At 37.2% G+C, this 18,743-nt stretch overlaps 1 protein-coding gene across 15 annotated transcripts in view; it reads right to left on the bottom strand.

Moving 5' to 3' along the window:
* MTMR3 (myotubularin related protein 3) overlaps positions 1–18,743 on the bottom strand; it is a 141,186-nt gene that overhangs the window by 33,588 nt on the left and 88,855 nt on the right. For 10 of the 15 annotated variants that reach the window (XM_038575621.1, XM_038575610.1, XM_038575608.1 and 7 more), the window contains 5 exons: positions 11,705–11,794; positions 11,210–11,326; positions 8,261–8,293; positions 3,772–3,854; positions 1,394–1,560 (listed from right to left, as the gene is read on the bottom strand). In XM_038575621.1, coding sequence (XP_038431549.1) covers positions 1,394–1,560; positions 3,772–3,854; positions 8,261–8,293; positions 11,210–11,326; positions 11,705–11,794 — 490 coding nt within the window. The remainder of the gene's footprint in view (positions 1–1,393; positions 1,561–3,771; positions 3,855–8,260; positions 8,294–11,209; positions 11,327–11,704; positions 11,795–18,743) is intronic. The other 5 variants (XM_038575619.1, XM_038575614.1, XM_038575613.1 and 2 more) reach the window with 1 other exon arrangement.

Genomic DNA, 18,743 nt, shown 5'->3' with positions numbered 1-18,743 from the left:
CAATGAATGAAGAAGTGAAGTCAGAGACAGTTTAAACACATTCTCATATGCTATCAAGGATGGTGTGGACTCTTGTGGCTTTCTCTGGGTTTCACTGGCCTGACCAGGCTCATAGGTAGCTTGGATTCCTGAGGCTTTCCTTGTAGCTCCAAAAGGGCAGTGCCTATTTTTCATCTCTGTATCCACAGCACCCCACACAGTCCATTCTCAATAGCTAAGAACTGGTCTTAGCTCTGTCACTGACTGGCAGTGAGACTTGGCAACAGGCTATACCTCTGAGTTCTACTTTTTTGTCTCCCAAAACAGAGACACAAAGGCTATCCTGTCTGCTTGATGAGATCATGAGTTAAACAAAAGTATATATCAAAGCATCTTTAAAAATAAGATGATGCTTATGTTATATTTTAATTATGAACTAAAACTTTCAACCAGTGAATGAGTCAGGAAACAAAGTGATGCAAGAAAGCTAAATTAGTCTCAAATGTTTAAAACGACCCACGGCAGAATGGTTAAGATAGAAAACTCAGGATTAAAAACTGAGGTTTAAAGAAAAGAGTCCTAAGAGTAAGCTGCTCACAGCTTACTGCTGTGAGACTCACAACTTTTCACTGCTTAGAAATTCAAGACTTTGCTTCCAGGCTGGTCATACTAAAGACTGAGTGTTGGACCAGCAAAATTTTATTTGTGGCAGCAAAAGTTTACAGGCAACTATATGTGAAGAAATAACATGAACTTGATCCAAGCCATATCTGAGGGAGAAAGACAAAGCGGAACAAAGATCTGCTGGGAAGTCAGGAGGCCTGAGCTCCAGCACAGGCTCAGTTTTTCTGTCCTGAGGCGAGTTACCTGGCCTCTCTAGACCTCTCTTTTATCACCTATGAGATGACAGGGGTGATAACAGGAAATCTCTGACTTGAAAATAAGAAGATAGGGAAAGGCCATTTTGTATGCCACTATTCTGTGTCCTACCTTTGCATATCTCTGGACCTTTGTTCATGCAACTTGTGTTAATATTTTCCTCCTTCCTCTAACCAATGAATTCTTCTTTATTCTACCTTCAAAGCCTACTCAAAAGCCACTTTGGATGTGAAGTCTTCCCAAATGTGCAACACTCATGGCTCCCTTCCATTAGGCTTCTTACAATTCCCATTAAACCTCAATAAAGTTGTTTTTAGGCTCAGTTGATGGTGATGCCAAATCTAGTTTTCTTCTCTTCCTTCAAAAGGCAGGACACATGTTTTGTAAGCTTAGAAGAATGATGGGCACATGTTAGGTGCTCCATAAAATATACACTGAATGAATACATGTATGCTTAGGAGTCCCATTTCATGTTAAGGGTACTTCAAACAGTAGTTCAATAAAGCCATCATTTGCACATTTTAGAAGAGTCTACCTGGTCTGCACAGGTCTCCATGTTGTTCTTTTTCACTGGCATAGACTTCCATGCACCAAGCGTGGTATGCAAATGAGAAGAGATCTTCTATTTTCGCAGGTGGTCGGATTGCATTGTTCAGCCTCTTGAGCCACTCTTGACATTGCTCAAAGGTTGAGAACTGACACCTTTGTAAAGCCAAATAAGTATGGATGTAATTAGAAGGCAGTTGACAATGGAACTAAGGGAAGCTACCACTTCAAGAGTGTCTACCTCCTGGTGCAGTGACAACTACAGTCAAGGAAGCATTAGAGATAGTCATTTTTATGTTTATCATTTATAATAAAAAGTCCAACAAATTTTAGCCAATGGTACAAAATGTCAAAAAGGAAAAAAATGGGCATGTGGAAAACTTTTTAGGCTGATGAAATCACTACTGAGACTACTTAATGGTAATTATTAAAGTAAAACAGCAATCTTCTCTTCCATGAATAGGTTTCCTTCTACATCTTCCACCAAAGCTTTAAAAAGGCTGTCAAGAAATACATTTAGGAGAAGTTCATTTTGTTTTGATATGACATATCAGGCCAGCTCAAAAATAAATCACAGCATAACCTTCAGCCAGTTAGATAATAATTTCAAAATCTGTCTAGTCAGCAATTAGAATAAATCAGCAACTACAGATGAAAAATAAAACATATTACATTGAAACTTTCAGCTATGACCATGTAGAGAACAAACAACTCTATTATGAATTGCAATTTTAGATACATATTAGATTCAATTAGGGCAAAAAATACTTCACCTTTTCAAATGTGTTTAAAATGGAGTAATTAATAAATACGCTTTTTAAATATGAGTTGTAGCTAGTATCTACCAAAAGCAAGCCAAATCTCAATGGCTAAAAGGCAACTAATTTACGTGAAAACCAAGGAGGGTCACTTAAACCTCTCCCTCATCCCAATCAATATGGCTCATCATTATGCCAACATATGGTGTTAACTGGTACTCCAAAATTATTCAAAGAGATAAAGTAAAAACTTGGGGAATTTAGAATTTCTAGAGCTACTAAATTTAAAAACACATTTCATAGGCATCATTTTGCAACCACTATAGTAAGGATTGCATCCGATAAAAACTATAATGGTAAAGATTACATCAGATAAAAACCGTAATGGATGTTAAATCAATGGAGAAACTTGATGAGAAGCAAGATATTTTCATTGTCTTAAAGTGCCTCCCATAGACTGTTCATTAGTTGCAAGGGAGAAAATGTAGAAATTATACAGAAAGCAGGTGACATTTTGACAAGAATGATCAAAATTAATATCACCAATAAGGGACAGATGGACACTGCTTGCCTCCAGATGTAATAGAGTACCCTGAGAGGAACACAATCTCACACATATAGTACTGCAGCTGAGAATATACAACCTCAATTTAACCATGAGGAAACACTTTACAGACACAAAATGAGAAACATTCAACTAAAATAAAAGATTATATTCTTCAAAATGTGAATGTCATAAAAGACAAAAGTGGTCCAAAATGTGTTAGATTAAAAGAAGGCTACAAGGTCACCTGGGTGGCTCAGCAATGGCTGAGTGTATGCCTTTGGCTTAGTCAGCTCTTTTTCCCAGGGTCTTGGGATCACATCCTGAATCAGGCTCCTCATGGAGAGCCTGCTTCTCCCTCTGCCTATGTCTCTGCCTCTTTCTCTGTGCTCTCATGAATAAATAAATAAAATCTTTAAAAGGAAAAGAAAAAAGAAAAATGAAATGAAACAGAACGAAAAGAAGGCTACAGAATCATAGCAACTAAATGCAATACCTGACCTTGCATAGATCCTGTCCTGAACAAGATGGGGGTGGTGGTGGTGAGAGGAATGGTATGAAGGGCATTATTAGGTCAAGTGACAAAACTAGAACATGGATAAAAGTATTATGGGTGTAAAGTTGTGAAGTTGATAATGATACTATAGTTATGTAAGAAAATATCCCTATTCCTAGGAATGCACACCAAAGTATTTCAGAGTGAAAAGCCAAGATTACATAACTTACTTTCAAATCGTTCAGAAAAAGAACCCTTTAATCACACACACACACACACTGCAAACAATGGAAAGCAAATGGGGTAAAATGTTAACAATATTGATGTTCTTTGTAATATATTAATTACTGCACTTTTGTAAATTTGAAATTACTTCCAAATAAATTTTTAAATCACTTTTCAAATAGCAAAGTAGCCTAAAGATGAAATATTCCAGGCACTAACTACTTAGAAAATATTCCTAACAAGGTTGACCCTCAAAGGCTGTTTTTTTGTCACCAAACCATGGGTCCATTCTTTTAAAAATATGTATTTTCCACACTAAACATCAGCAAAAACATGTCACATACCTGATAACTTTGCAGTCTTTGCACGTCAAATGAAGCTGAAATATATCTCGGCATTCAACACTTTCTATAAGCTGTAATGGAACCTGCAATTAAAAAAGATGAAGTCCCCTTAGTCAAGAAGGCATTGATCCTGCAGTTCTTTCAATGGGTCCAATAAGAAAGATTCAAATCTCTATAGGGGAAAGCAGCAAAAAGAACTGCAAATTTATCTGGATCAGTAGTATGCAAGTGATTTACTACTGAGTGAATTAGCATTTCCCTTCCTTACCCTCTAAATCAACAGCCTCAAGTCATGTTTGAGTATGAAGACAAGCAATGAAGAGGAGGCACCACCTCTGGAAAAACAGGGAAATATGTCATCTCTCAAGTATCAAACTCAATCTCTCCAAGTACTACTTTACACTCTACAGCTAGCTGTGATTTGCAATGACAAAGGAGCTGAAGGGAAGCAGAATGGTAATCTTGTCTTGTTTACGGAGAAGTACAGATCAAGGTGACAGTAGGACTACACTTATTTGCCCCAAATGACTAAGTAGGCTTGTGGCTTTGTGTCAGCAAAGGAGCATCCTGCAAAAGACTGGAGATCTAAACTGCCTGCAAGCTGCACAGAAAAGACATGGCCGCTTGTCAGGCTCTGTGCTCAGTAGAGAAGACTCATAAGCATCAAAGAGGAGGGAGCAGGCCACATGGTGGTCAAAGCTAAAACTAGCTAGGTCTAATTTGCTTCAAAGACAGGAGGATCCCTGTTTGCCAAGTGGGACTTGAGGTATGAACAAGCTGGAATGGTTCTCCCACTGCCAATCTGGTGAGTAGACTCTACTGAACACAGAAGCAGGACAACAGTGGAAGAGGACTGTGAAAAGGGAAGGGAGGCAGATAGGGGAAGCATCTGAACAGGGTGACAAATCCTTAAGTTGACATGAGAATCTTCCCCCTCTTGGCTCAATTCACCTTGACTCAACCCCTGGTTTCAAACAGCAATTTCCAAAATTTCTCAAGTGAGCCTGGTAAGATAATTGTAGATACACTCATTCCTTACAGAAGGGGTAGACCACCGTCTCTTATATTGTATCATGCCCAGGCAAAACATGGCTCTGGGAATTGCAAGTAACATTCCAACCATTCATAGTTAGCATGGTAAGAGGCAGGCAGTCTCCAAGACAGAAACAAGAGAGTGCTGCCTACACATGGTGGCCATCATATTATCTGAGCCAGTTTCACAAACAGGATTCCTGCAAACCCTGCCCCACCATGCAGTTCCAAGTCAGCCGAGAACTCTCAGAACAATGACATGAGAATTAAAAAGAAGCCCAATGCTAGATGTCTGGGACAAGAAACAGAAACTGGGGCAGGGATTAAATAAGAAAAGAAAGTAAAATAATGACTGGGAGTTTCTACTTCAGGACCAAAGCCTTCTTGTTTAGTTCTAAGTCTATAATCTACAAAATTCCCTTATACTTGTTATAGGACTGGGAATAAGTGAAGATTTCTTGACTGTGTTCAGAGAAAAAAGGAACTTTGGCCTTGTTAAGTCCCTAACCACAAGGTGCTGTGAAAAACTGCAGCTGATACAGCTAAAAATTCTTTCAAGACCTGTACATCTCAGAAGGAAAAAACAATATATATCAATCAGTAGAGATAAATCGTAAAGGAAGAGTAGTCGATTAAAAAGATGGAGATGGGGGCACCTGGGTGGCTCAGCTGAGTAAGAATCTGCCTTTGGCTCAGGTCATGATCCCAGGGTCTGGGATGGAGCCCTGTGTTGGGCTTCCTGCTCAGGGGGAGTCTGCTTCTCCTCTCCCCCAGTTTGTCCCCTCTCTCTCTCTCAAATAAATAAAATCTTTAAAAAAAAAAAGAAAAAGATGGAGAGTGGAAGATGACACTGATTTGTTTGCAGGCCAGTCCTCTGATGTGCTGTAACAGACTCTCATATCGTTTTGCTATTTTTTTTTTCTTTTAATGTACCCCCTACCCCGTTCTCCCTCCCTTCCCAAAAGTGGGTGCAAAACTGACAATTAAGAGACCTGAATTCTATTTTCAATTTTCTAAAATTTTACCAACTAAAATTCTGCCTGCTTCCTGACTTCCTCGGACCAGTTCTCAAGTCTCCTTATGTTTTCCAAACATCAAACGGTCACAACATAGAAGTCTCAGGCAGAGGAACAGAAGAGTCTAGAGTGGAGTGAGGTAATCCACATGGAGAGGCTGCTCTCTCAGAAGTCCCCTGCATCCCAGGTCCCATTCAATCACCTTCCTTATAACTATGAAATTTGAAAACCAACTAATGGTATTAGCAGCTCCTCCAAGGAGTGAAGGAGCCTGTGCTACTTCTGCTACAAAGAACAGATAAGCTTTATATCCCCTTCTGTTGGATTAGACCCCAAGGGCCTGTGTCCAGACTTCCAGAATAATGAAACATCTCAGAGCATGCAAAATATTTGCTACCTAAAACATATCTGATATGCTAATATTCACACATTTTAACATCACATATTTAAGAAAGAAGGATAAAAATACCGGATGCTAGTATGCAGATTCTACTAGCAAGTCACCAGAAACAACCATGTGTACTCAGGTCATAGATATGAAAAACAGCAGATGTTAATGCTCATGCAAATCATCACATGCAGGAAAGTTTAATATGCAGCAATAAAAAAAAGAGACATATAAGAGAGAAATACCTGATTTTATATCAAATGAACTCCCTCTTTTCTTCTCCTTTCTACCCTAACATTCCCTTCAGTGTTCCCTCCACAGACTGCCTCCTCTTCCAAAAAGGCAGAACAGGCCTTCTTTTCCTCTTCTGCACCCAACCAAAATGCACTAAGTTTCTCTACTTTTTTTAAGACCTACTCCACTGCTTTAGGTTTCTCAATTTTCCTCACATATCAAGAGGATCCCTTACCATTTTTGTAACCAGACACATCCAATATTCAATCCCATTAGCAAACAATTATGGATCATCTGCAATCTATACCATTGAATCCAGGCCATTTTACAGCCCAGGGAGGTTAAGCCTCTACACTCTAAGTTACTGGCAAAGACAGGATCAGAATCCATGTCTGTCTTCTAGCCTAGGCTCCTTCGATTATAATAATGCACCTTTCTTTCTTCCTCTAAGATTGCCTCTCCTTTCTGTATAAGCTGTATTTTAGTTTTTCTTTCAAGACTAACTGGCCTCTCCACCAGGGACCTTTAAGAGAAAAATAGAATTTAAACCAGACTCCTTATGGACAGTTCTATCCATGGAAGAGTAGGAAGAAATCTAAAGTCACATTCAAATCCTCCCTAGCCCACTGATTCAGTGTTTTGTAGCAACTCATTTTCTTTTTGCTCCTTTCTCCTCTACCTTGTACCTGCCAGATAATTCTAACTTCCTTTACAGTGATTTTCCTCTTATAATCTCCACCAAACTCATGCTCAAAACAATGCATCAGACACACTCAGTACTATTAATTCCTCCAAAGGCCAACAGTTATATCATGGACACCAAAATTCATAAGAGCATCAATCCAAAAAAGCAGAAGAGCAGCAGTTAAAATTTTTAATAGACATGCACAGTACTAAAGATCCATAGTACTGTCTCACTCCGAGGGAATTTTATGTCAGCATACCCTAATACGTTTACTTTAATTCATTCAGGGTGTTTGTACGTGCGCACATGCACATGTGCATTATTTTCAAGCATCAGAATTCAAAAGTGGGAGAATTTCTACCTTTTATAAACAGTGCACTTTATAGAGCCTGAATGGAAAATACCAATCCTGCACATACAGTTTAAGTAAAAATGGTAGTAACAGTGTAAATTACGAATCTAAACCTAAAATCTGTAATAAACTGTGGAATATCTAGGCCCTAAATCTCATATAAAAACCAGTCAGAAATAGACCGTCACAGGTTAAAGACCCAAACTCTTTATTGCTCACCTTTTATATTTACAAACTGCTCTTCAAGCACTGATTCAGAGACCTCAGAAACCTCTGCTGGCATATGAATGCTGTGGCCAAAGTGCATGAAGGGTTAACAATACCTCCTTCTGATGCTTGGGGAATAAAGATTTTTGCCGTACTACAGTTAGACAACTAAAAAATGTAAAAAAAAAAAAAAAAAAAAAGCCAAGGAAAGTGTTTGCAGCTACTACATTTCCACATTTTTCCTAAGAAGCATTAATAGACCAGCCTGGAAACAAAAGTTCTAATGTCCTTTTAAATACTAATGTTAATTTTACAAATCATTCCTAATTGAAATTCACTTTACATTTTGTGAAGATCACAATTCCTCTTGTTTATGTATGAACTGTGGGGTTTTTTCCTCACTCCACAAATTGTTGTCATCATTGTATACCAGTAGTACTTTGTCTAGTAAGAGGAAAGGGACTCATGCAGAGAGGACAAATTCTGCTGCTTTGCAAGGTAAGCATCTGACAGTCAAAACCAACTTGTTCCAAAGCACAGGTGCAAAAACCACCCAGGATTCTCATGCTACTTACTGGGATTTCAGAAGCAGCAGATTGAGAGGCAGTCTATTGAATTACACAACAAAAATTGTTTTAAATTCTCATGAATTCCACTTGAACACTTACTTGTTTATAAATGAGCTAAGCAAAGAAATATACCTGTACACATGTAAAAATACAGTTTGGGAAAAGCACAGAATGGGAGCAATTCATACCTTAAATGCTACAAATGTATTTTCCTACAGATGTTCTTTATTCTAGGACTTAGAAACCTGACACCCAGCGAATATGTTTAAATAATGATGTTATGGTATCTATATCTACAGACATTTTTTATTCAATGTGCTGTAAAATTAAAAGAGAATATATGATATCAGGTAGCTATTTAAAATCTGATGGTAAGTCATTTTCTCAAGTGCTAAACATGTTGACTTAAAAGCACACAAAATGATGCAAACCAGAGCAAGCCACAATATAAACGGGAACATTTGGGCTTCGGTGGTTGAAATGTGTTTGATTTAGTTATTATAACCTTTAAGGGGAGTCCCTTGATCTCATGTATTTTACTGAAATACTTATCCGCTGAGGGAAGGAAGGATGGATGGAAAGGAGGAGGGACGACACCACCAACTTTCTGATCTCCACCCTGGATCTACTGCAAGAAGAGCCATTGTTTTCTGGAGTAATCACAGGTTTACAAGCCTTACCACTAAATGTGCTGTGATTAATTTATTTGTAGGAAGAAATCCTAGTCTCTCCTGATTTCAAATGTTTAAGGTCGCTGCAATACCAAAATACTTTTCCACAATCATTTCTGTGTGCAAAGCCATTATCTTGGGACTTTTACTTGACCTGCAGGCTCTATGCCTTAGAGGGTTATAATGCTGAGAAAACACTTTTAGTTGAAGAAATGGGTCATTAAGAACAGTGGTAAGTCTTCTTAAGCACCATATCTCAATCACAATGGGGATCAACAATTGCAGTAAACAGCCTACTCATACAGCTACCATTAGAAGCAACAGTCCTAGTCAAGCAGATTTGTTTTTAAGTGAGCTTTAAGCCAAAATGGTCTAATATCCATTTCAAACTCTTATTAACTTAAATTCACTTAATATTTACTGAATACCATAGCACCAGGAACCTGCTAGACTCTGATAATACAAAGATGAGTAACCACAAAATTGTAACACATCCCATAAATGCTGTAAAGGTGTGTTTGAATACCGAAGAAGCCAGAGGCAAGGGTAACAAATTGTCAAGGAGGGAATGGAGAAAGGCTTCATAAAAGTTACCACCTAAACTGGGTTTTGACTCATGAAGAGAAATTCCCCAGGCAGGAGAGAAGAGAGAGAACTCAGAGGTGTGAGGTGTAGCTGAATACTTCAAGGAGGGTGGTTTTACTAATAATATAAAGGCAGAAGAAGGGGGAAAAGAGACACTGACAGAAAAGCTAGCAGAGACCAAGATCATACCACTAAGCCTGATACCATGCTAAGTAATTTCATCTTAGAAGTAGTAAAGAAACACTGAAAGGCTTCAGGCTGGTTAAGTACATGATCAAATCCATGTTTTCTCTCCAACAGACCCTATTCCCAAATAGATCTAAAAACATCCTCTGAAATACCTGGCTCTAAACCAATTAGGTTGAGAAATAGGAGACAATATGGAAAATACAGTAATATGAAACTATATCATCCCCACATGCAATTTAATTAATTCTGATCATATATACAGAATTTAAACAAAATTAAACTGGGTGATTCTACTAATTATTACTGCCTTTACTTCTACAGTAATGAGGAAGCAATTTCTGGTTGCCAGGGTTTTATAGTTTTTATCCCATTCCCTCCTATTGTGACCATCCAATATCAAATGGGCCCTTCTGAACACAGTGCTTGCTCTATGGTATGAATGCATAGCATGCCTCTTTCCTTGATGAATCCAATGTGTCTATCAGCTATTACAGATATCATAGCTCAAATCTAAATGCCAGGAGGAATTCGGGCCACAATTTCTCCTGGATATAAATGCTTAACTACAAAACATAATAAATAAATACTACATAAATACTGAATGCCAATTACAAACAAAATGGCATTTTGACCAATGTAAAGAATTTGACAAAGGAGTTGGATAACTTCTGGACCACTGAGTTAAATAAACTTAAGTAACAGATTTCAAAGAATCCCAAACCCCAAAACACACCATGTGAAGTCTGAATTAGAGTCTTGAACTTTTATAAAATGTCATAAAACATTTCTCTGTGCTATACAACCAAAGCGCAGAAAGAAAGCTGCAATACTAGCAAATGAAAAAGGAAGAAGGCATTCATTTGATGAAACTACATGAACTTTTCCTATCTTTGTGGTGAAAGGCACACTCATTGAAAACTACTAATGATGGCAGGGCAATGAAGAACCAGTTCACTGAGAGTACCCTCATAACTGAAAGTGGTAAATGCGCTCTTGAGAATGGAGAGTCTCCCTTTTCTTCAGTAATATAATCCAATATGCAAATAAACATTGTATTTAACATATCCATGCTTATTCCACTAAGAAGCCATTAGCATTAACTTCATCCTGTAAAGAGAGTCTGCAGGGAGCTCAAAGTACATTTCACCATTTGACATTAAGGTCCCGGAAATTATCTCAACTGAGGCAGTTGGTAACTACTAAAGACTAAAGAATAAAAGCCTATACAGCCTTTGTACCCTTATAAGTTTTAATGATACACCATTACCTAGTACAAATTGTTCAATGTTACTAAACAATGGACAATTCAGATGACAACTATGTGTATCATTTTAAATCAAGCATAAGAGTTGCTTGTTAACCTAGTGTCCCCGAGTGCTAAAGAAAAGTGGAGCACACAGTGTTTTCATATCCAATTCTGTATAACACTCCTCTCTTTGAGAACATTAATAAGTTTTTTTACTTCCTTTCTCCATCTACTCTAGTGGGAAAAGAGTTGGCAATCACTTACATTAACAAGAGACTCCTTGAACTTGATGTGAAGTCTATAATTAGAAAGGGCAATGATGGCATCCTCAGCACGGCCCACATACTCTGTGCTTTCTCCATGAAGTTCAAGAAAAGGAACCTTCAAAATCGAAGAAAAAACCTTTCAGAGTTCTAAAGCAGTAAAGCAAAGTCTTCAAGCACAGGCTGGACAAATGGATGATAAAACCTGTCACTCAAAAATACAATATATAAAAACAGGACCTAAAAAGGATAGTTTATATCTACATAATTCAAATATACCTGGGTATTCAAAATCTAGACTACTGAAGGAATGCCATACAGATGATCATCTCAAACAACATATTCTCAGGAAATACGTCTTTCTAAAAAGATACTCTCCAGCTTGCATATTTAGGAAAAAACAAAACTATCAGTGCATACTTCAATCCATTAGGTCTGCTACACTGTTACTATGATGCTAAATACTTCGTTTATAATCAAAGTGGCCTGTAATTACCTGAAGATTCTCATCCTCCCGGATCAGCTGCTTCCTGGGAAAAATCTGATTGGCCTGGATGCACTCAAGGCTGTGTCGAGTCTCTTCATCCTGGAAAACCCCAAAACCTTTAAATAATTTCAAAGCTCCCATAGCATATAGTAGTCCATATATGATTTTTCTGCCATGTCTAGTAGCATAATCACAACTGAGAGTCCAGTTACCAAAGTAAACAGGCAGAAAGATTAAGGAAAAAATATTAATCACCAAAGTGTTACAATCCAATATAGGTGTTTCTAGATGGATGCAAAAAAAAAAAGGTCTAAGAGGTTAAGAACATTTTTACTAGTAAGTTATTAGTATATTACTTGTAAGAGAAACCAACATAGTTTTTTCTCTTTAAGTTATAACCATAAATTCTTGATTTTTAAAATCTATATCCTTAATTATTTAAGAATAAAATGATGTTGGGAGGCTGGATGGCTCAGCGGTTTAGCACCACCTTTAGCCCAGGGCCTGATCCTGAAGACCTGGGATCGAGTCCCACGTCGGGCTCCCTACATGGAGCCTTCTCCTTCTCCCTCTGCCTGTTTCTCTGCCTCCCTCTCTGTGTCTCTCATGAATAAACAAATAAAATCTTAAAAAAAAAAAAAAAAGAATAAAATGATGTGATATCTACAGTTTGCTTCAAAATAATTGGAGGGGGAAGGGTAGAAAGGAAATGAGTGGGAAACAAAATGGATTATCCAGGAGGGTAACTGAGGAAATTGGGTAAAGAAGGGGTTTACTAAACTATTGTGTCTACTTTGGCTAGATGTGAATTTCCATAATGGAAAAGTTTCTTTAAAAATTTAAGTTTAGGAGCACCTGGGTGACTCAGTGGTTGAGTGTCTGCCTTTGGCTCAGGTTGTGATCCTGGGGTCCTGGGATCAAGTCCCACATTGAGCTCCCTCTGGGGAGCCTGCTTCTCCCCTCTGCTTCTCTCTCTCTGTGTGTCTCTCATGAATAAATAAATAAAATCTTTTTTTAAAAAATTTAAGTTTAGGAACTGAATTCCTCAGTTCCTAAACTAGGGACCATTGTCCCTAGTTTAATCTTCCATATTACAAAAATAGATTTCTATTAAGACAATTTCAAAAAGAGCACTACATTCCAATCAAATGGCACTTGAACTAATTATAATGTGTATTTAAAAAGTAGTCTTTAGATTATGAATTTTTATGATTTAGGAAGATAGAAGAAAAGCAATCTATTGGAAAAACTGACTGTAAATTATTATACAATCTGCTTTATATAGCACATTTTACCAGAGCAAAAGCCATATCATGTTCTTCTGACAGCACTAAGATTTATAACCACTAGTTAGTGAACAGTTCTACATGTACTGCTTAACACAATTCCAGCAATTCTTTAAATCTCCTCACAGGAAAAAATAAATCCTACTTATAAATAACATTCTACCTACAAATCCTAGCTATAAAAACCACTTAAGGTTCTACCTAATAGCAATCTTAACCATAAAACAGTAACACTACTAATGTGGCTCTCAAAGTAAGATCTACATATTCGAGACCCTTTTAGGGGCTCTATGTGGTCAAAACCATCTCCACATTAGTACTAAGACATTAGCTGCTTTTTTTTTCACTGTACTGACATTTGTACTAACAGTACAAAAAGACTTAGTAGATAAAATATTGGCACCTTAGTATAATCAATGACACCAATTTCACTTAAAATGTCCTTGATAAAGCAGGGGGAAAAAAGATGAAATTTTATTAAATCTTGACACTTCAGTGAAGTCTTTTTTATACAGGAAATAACATGAAACACTTCTGACACATAATGACTTATGGTCGTCTCAAGGTAAAGCATTTGTGCAATTGTTTTAGTTAGAAGCTGAACTACCGGGATCCCTGGGTGGCGCAGTGGTTTAGCGCCTGCCTTTGGCCCAGGGCGCGATCCTGGAGACCCAGGATCGAGTCCCACGTCGGGCTCCCGGTGCATGGAGCCTGCTTCTCCCTCTGCCTGTGTCTGTGTCTCTGCCTCTCTCTCTCACTGTCTGCCTATCATAAATAAATAATAATAATTAAAAAATTAAAAAAAAAAAAAGAAGCTGAACTACCTAGTTTTTTCCTTAAATGCCGTTTTAATTGAAAGAACAACTGACAAACTATAATTCAGGCTTAAGCTGGCCGATTTTTCCCTCCAAATGCAATTATTAATTGCTAACAATAAAGTCCCTTTTTTAAAAAAAGATTTTATTTATTTATTCATTAGAGACACATGGAGAGAGGCAGAGACATATGCAGAGGGGGAAGCAGGCTCCCTGCAAGGAGCCCAATATGGGACTCAATCCTGGAACTCCAGGATCACGGGATCAAGCCCTGAGCCGAAGGCAGATGCTCAACTGCTGAGCCACCCAGGCGTCCCTGATAAGATGCTTTTATGTGAAAATTTGATTCTTGGGAAACCTATCATCTACTAAAATAAAGAACTTCACAGCTTCCCAATATTTAAGCAGCCTTTTCCTTTTTTTAAAAAATAAAGATTTTATTTATTTATTCATGAGAGACACAGAGAGAGAGAGAGGCAGAGACACAGGCAGAGAGAGAGAAGCAGGCTCCATGCAGGGAGCCCGACGCGGAACTCGATCCTAGGTCTCCAGGATCACATCCTGGGCCGAAGAAAGGCGCTCAACCCCTGAGCCACCCAGGCGTCCCATAAGCAGCCTTCTCTGATGAAATCAGTGGCAATACTAGCAAATGTGGTTTTTAGAAGAAATTATAGGGGCACCTGGATGACTCAGTTGGTTTAAGCATCCAACTCTTGATCTCAGTTCAGGTCTTAATCCTAGAGTTATGAGTTCAAAGCCCCAAGTTGGGCTCCAAGCCTAGCATTTAATTTTAAAAAATTAAAAATAAAATAAGTTATACGAAGAAATATGTCTATATTTTAAAAAGATTTTATTTATTCATGAGAGATACAGAGAGAGAGAGAGAGAGAGAGAGAGGGGCAGAGACAGAAGAAGAGGGAGAAGCAGGCTACATGCAGAGAGTTCATTGTGGGACTCAATCCCAGGACCACCACAGGATCATGCCCTGAGCCAAAGGCAGATGCTTAACCTCTGAGCCACCCAGGTGTTCCCTTAAATAAAATCTTTAAAAAAAAAAAAAAAAAAACTAAATCTTAAAAAAAAAAAATCTAATACAATATAAAAAGTTCACTGAAAAAAAAGTTCACTGATATGGTTTCAGATTCCACATTGCAACCTTTAAAGAAATCCTACTTGTCAAAAAAAATAAATAAAACACAAGTATTACCTCTCAAGTTTTGGCATAACAGAAAAATATACATAATATCTTCCAGATGGAAAATATTCTTCTAACTACATATCTGTGTGAGGCTGGATTTATTTATTTCGCATATTTCAACAACATTTTTTTCAGCAACATATTTTAACAAATTAAATGCAGAAGTAGATATGATGATCTTGCTATCATCTACTAAGCAAAACATTAAAGAGATTTGTAAAAATTTTAAAATAACACCACTGTTTACACTATTTCTGGATGAGGAAAAAGTTATTTTTCATAAAAAATGTTATTTACATTAACATTTAGTTGGTTATTATTACTTTTTTAAGATTTTATTTTTAAGTAATTGCTATACCCAACATGGGGCTCAAACTCCCAACCCTAAGATCAAGGTCTGCACACTCTACCAACTGAGCCAGCCACGCACCCCAATTACTGTTATTTTTAAACAAACAGAACATTTTAAAGACTTCTGAGATTTAATTTCTAATACAGTAAGTATAGGCAGACATACCCCATATAAACAAAATCTCTCTGGGGTCCTAAGTAAGGAATGTAAGAAGGGATCCTCAAAGCAAAGACTTGGAGAACTGTTGCTCTATCTACTACACTGCAAAACCTAAATACCATTCAAGTGATTTCATCTGAGGTCAGACGTTCTCTAAAACTATCCTCCTAGTGCTAATCTGTGACAAGAAAAGCCTTACAAAGACTGAATAACAATCCCTCACCCATCTACCATTATAAAACCAGTCTCTTGGCTACTGGCTGACTAGGCCCATTTCATCCCCTTCTAAGGAGCCACTTTATTTTGAGGCACAAGAATTTTAAGAGCCTTTTAAATGTTTGATATTTAAAATATAGAAAGAAATTAGTGACTTTGAGTTCTAAAAATAAAACTTTATAAATGCTTCATGAAATCCAAAAAATACTTACAAAACATCACTCATCATTAAATTAAGTCATTATATTTGAAAACAAATCCTATGTTAATAGAGTCACATCCTTGGGCTGTGAGGTATTCACCATGATTAATTCAGAAATTACAGCTGATGAATAATCATAAAGGCAAAAGTACAAAAATCTACTCAGTTTCTTATAACAAAAAAAAAATCCAAGGCGGTATATTTTAGTAAGGTTGATATCATGTGGCTCAAAGCCTCTAAAAATATAATTACTTGGGGTATACAAAGGTTTGTAAAAAAGGCTCTGCTCCTATAATTTTTTAGATTATAGATTATTTGAAGAGTTCTGTGTCAATCTGTTCCATTTTATCCCTCTTCAGTCATTTCCTCCAAGGTCAATCACTGAGTGAAGATATAACAAGGGACACAGTCATATGTGAAAGGAATTCATTTTTCTATGTGTTACCTTTTTTTTCTTTTTAACCAATTCTATTTCCATTCTTAAGAGGTAGCTCTTGACTCAAAGAACACTGAGCATTTACACTGAGAACTAAGAGAAAAGATACGAGGAATCTTGAAATTAGGAAGATTTTTCTCATAAATTAACAGGGGAGAAGCAGGAAGCACTATGAGGGGGAATGCTTTTAAAAATTATTACATACAAGGGGCGCCTGGGTGTCTCAGTCAGTTAAGCATCTGACTCTTGATTTCAGCACAGGTTGTAATCTGGGGGTTACGAGATGGAGCCCTGCCTGGGACTCCACGCTTAGTGGGGAGTCTGCTTAAGATTCTCTCCCTCTCCCTCTGCCCCTCCTCTGGTTTTCTAAAATAAATAAATCTTAAAAAAAATTATTACATAAAAGTATACTGTAAACATGCCTCCTCAGCATCACATTAAACTTTTTAAACTCAAATATATAGGCCTAAAGTTTTATTCTCTTGAAGATCATTTTACAGAGGCACTTATTTCTTCAAGTGATTACCAAACCAAGTTTTTACTAACCTTTAAAAAGCACAGAATTAAAATAATGTAGCAAGCTAAAAACAAAACCAAAAATGAGAAGCCATTACAAATCTATTTTGCTGGCACATTCACTTGGGTGCTAATCCATGCCAACGTATATAACCGAAGTAGCCAGTGAAAACTGAAAATGGAATGAATTAATTTGAACAAAAGAAAACAGTGAACTGAGCAAGACAAGATGTGAAGTAATAATTTTTCATAGTCAAATAAAATAAGTGCTCTTTTTAAAAGACTATCTCAATTCACATTACCTTTAGAGCTGATTTTTCCCCTTGTACATAAAATGCATTTAATCAACAAGGACTAAATTAACATTAGGACAAGCTACTCACTGACATCCTAGACGAATAGTATTTCAAAAAACATTACTTGGCTAACATATAAATTGAATTAATTGCCTACTTTATTTTAGTTTTTAAGTTTGATGGGTGAAAAAGGAGGTCAAACTTGAGATGGTTGATAAGAGGAAGGAGACAAAAAGGAAGAAACAAACTGGCAAGTCTTGGCCTCCCCTAAGAGGCTTGCAGAATTTCTCCCAGGCTGCAAGTAGTAATTTATTAGTATTAGGGAGCATGTATTCCACATGGCCGATTTCCTGGTATTGCTGAGGAACACCAGGCATTGTGGAATCTGGCACTTCTTAGTCTCTACCAGTTCCCTAAGGTCAGTGGGGCTAACTACAAAATCTTGAAAAGGGACTAGTATCACAGTTCAAGCTAGTTTATGCTATCTACTTATGCAGGTAAGAGAGGTAGTCCATGCCTCCAAGGGGAAGTCAACATCACAAATAAATATTTAAAGAACACAGGAAGCAGAAACTGCCGAGAAGTCAAAATGCCTATTAACTTAATTCGTATACAGTGTTCCAGGATAAAAAAAAAAAAAAAAAAGTCTGCTCAGAGTAAAATATGTGTAGGAATACTTGACAAAATGTAAAAATGAAAATAATTCTCAGTCTCATTGTCAATTCCAGTCATTATTCTTAAGACTGGTATTGAAGGCTATCAAAAATATAAATTTCTCAAAAAACATATATAAATTTCTCTTGATATGGTGCTTGGGATTTATTTCAAAATAAACCAAGAGTTGACGGTGAGGAAATCAGAAGAAACAAGTACAGCCACGAATTAGCGATTACTGCAGTGGACTGATGAGTATGAGGGTTCACTGAACTATTCTCTTTGTATAAGCTTGAGATTTCCATAATAAAACATGAAAATGTATTCTCCTACTGCTTAACCTCTCAAAAAAGACTTTAAACTTATTTAAGAATCTTTACAAGCATAAGAGAGAGATGTTATTCAAATTAATACAGAGGTTTGCATTTTTAAAAAGAAAATTTGTGTTGCCTGGGTGGCTCAGTCAGTTAAGCATCTGCCTTTGGCTCAGGTCATGACTCCAAAGTCCTGGGATCAAGTCCCACATCAGGTTCCCTTCTTCCTCTGCCTCTACCTGCCACTCCACCTGCCTGTGCTCCTTCTCTGTCAAATAAAGAAATAAAATATATATTAAAAAAAAAGAGGGACACCTTGGTAGCTCCGTGGTTGAGCATCTGCCTTCAGCTCAGGGTGTGATCCCAAGGTCCTGGGATCAAGTACTGCATCAGGCTCCCTATGGGGAGCCTGGTTCTCCCTCTACCTGTGTCTCTGCCTCTCTTTGTATGTCTCTCATGAATAAATAAATAAAATCGTTTTTGAAAAATAATTAATATTTTGAAAAGACAGACAATTCAGTACTCCTGAATGTTCTATACAAAAAATAAGGATTAAGCATATATGACCAAAATGCTGAAACAGAATATATCAATTAATTAACAT

This window comes from Canis lupus, chromosome 26 (assembly GCF_011100685.1).
Source record: "Canis lupus familiaris isolate Mischka breed German Shepherd chromosome 26, alternate assembly UU_Cfam_GSD_1.0, whole genome shotgun sequence".
NCBI classification, from domain to species: Eukaryota; Metazoa; Chordata; class Mammalia; order Carnivora; family Canidae; genus Canis; species Canis lupus.
This window is presented reverse-complemented; position numbering and strand designations above follow the sequence as displayed.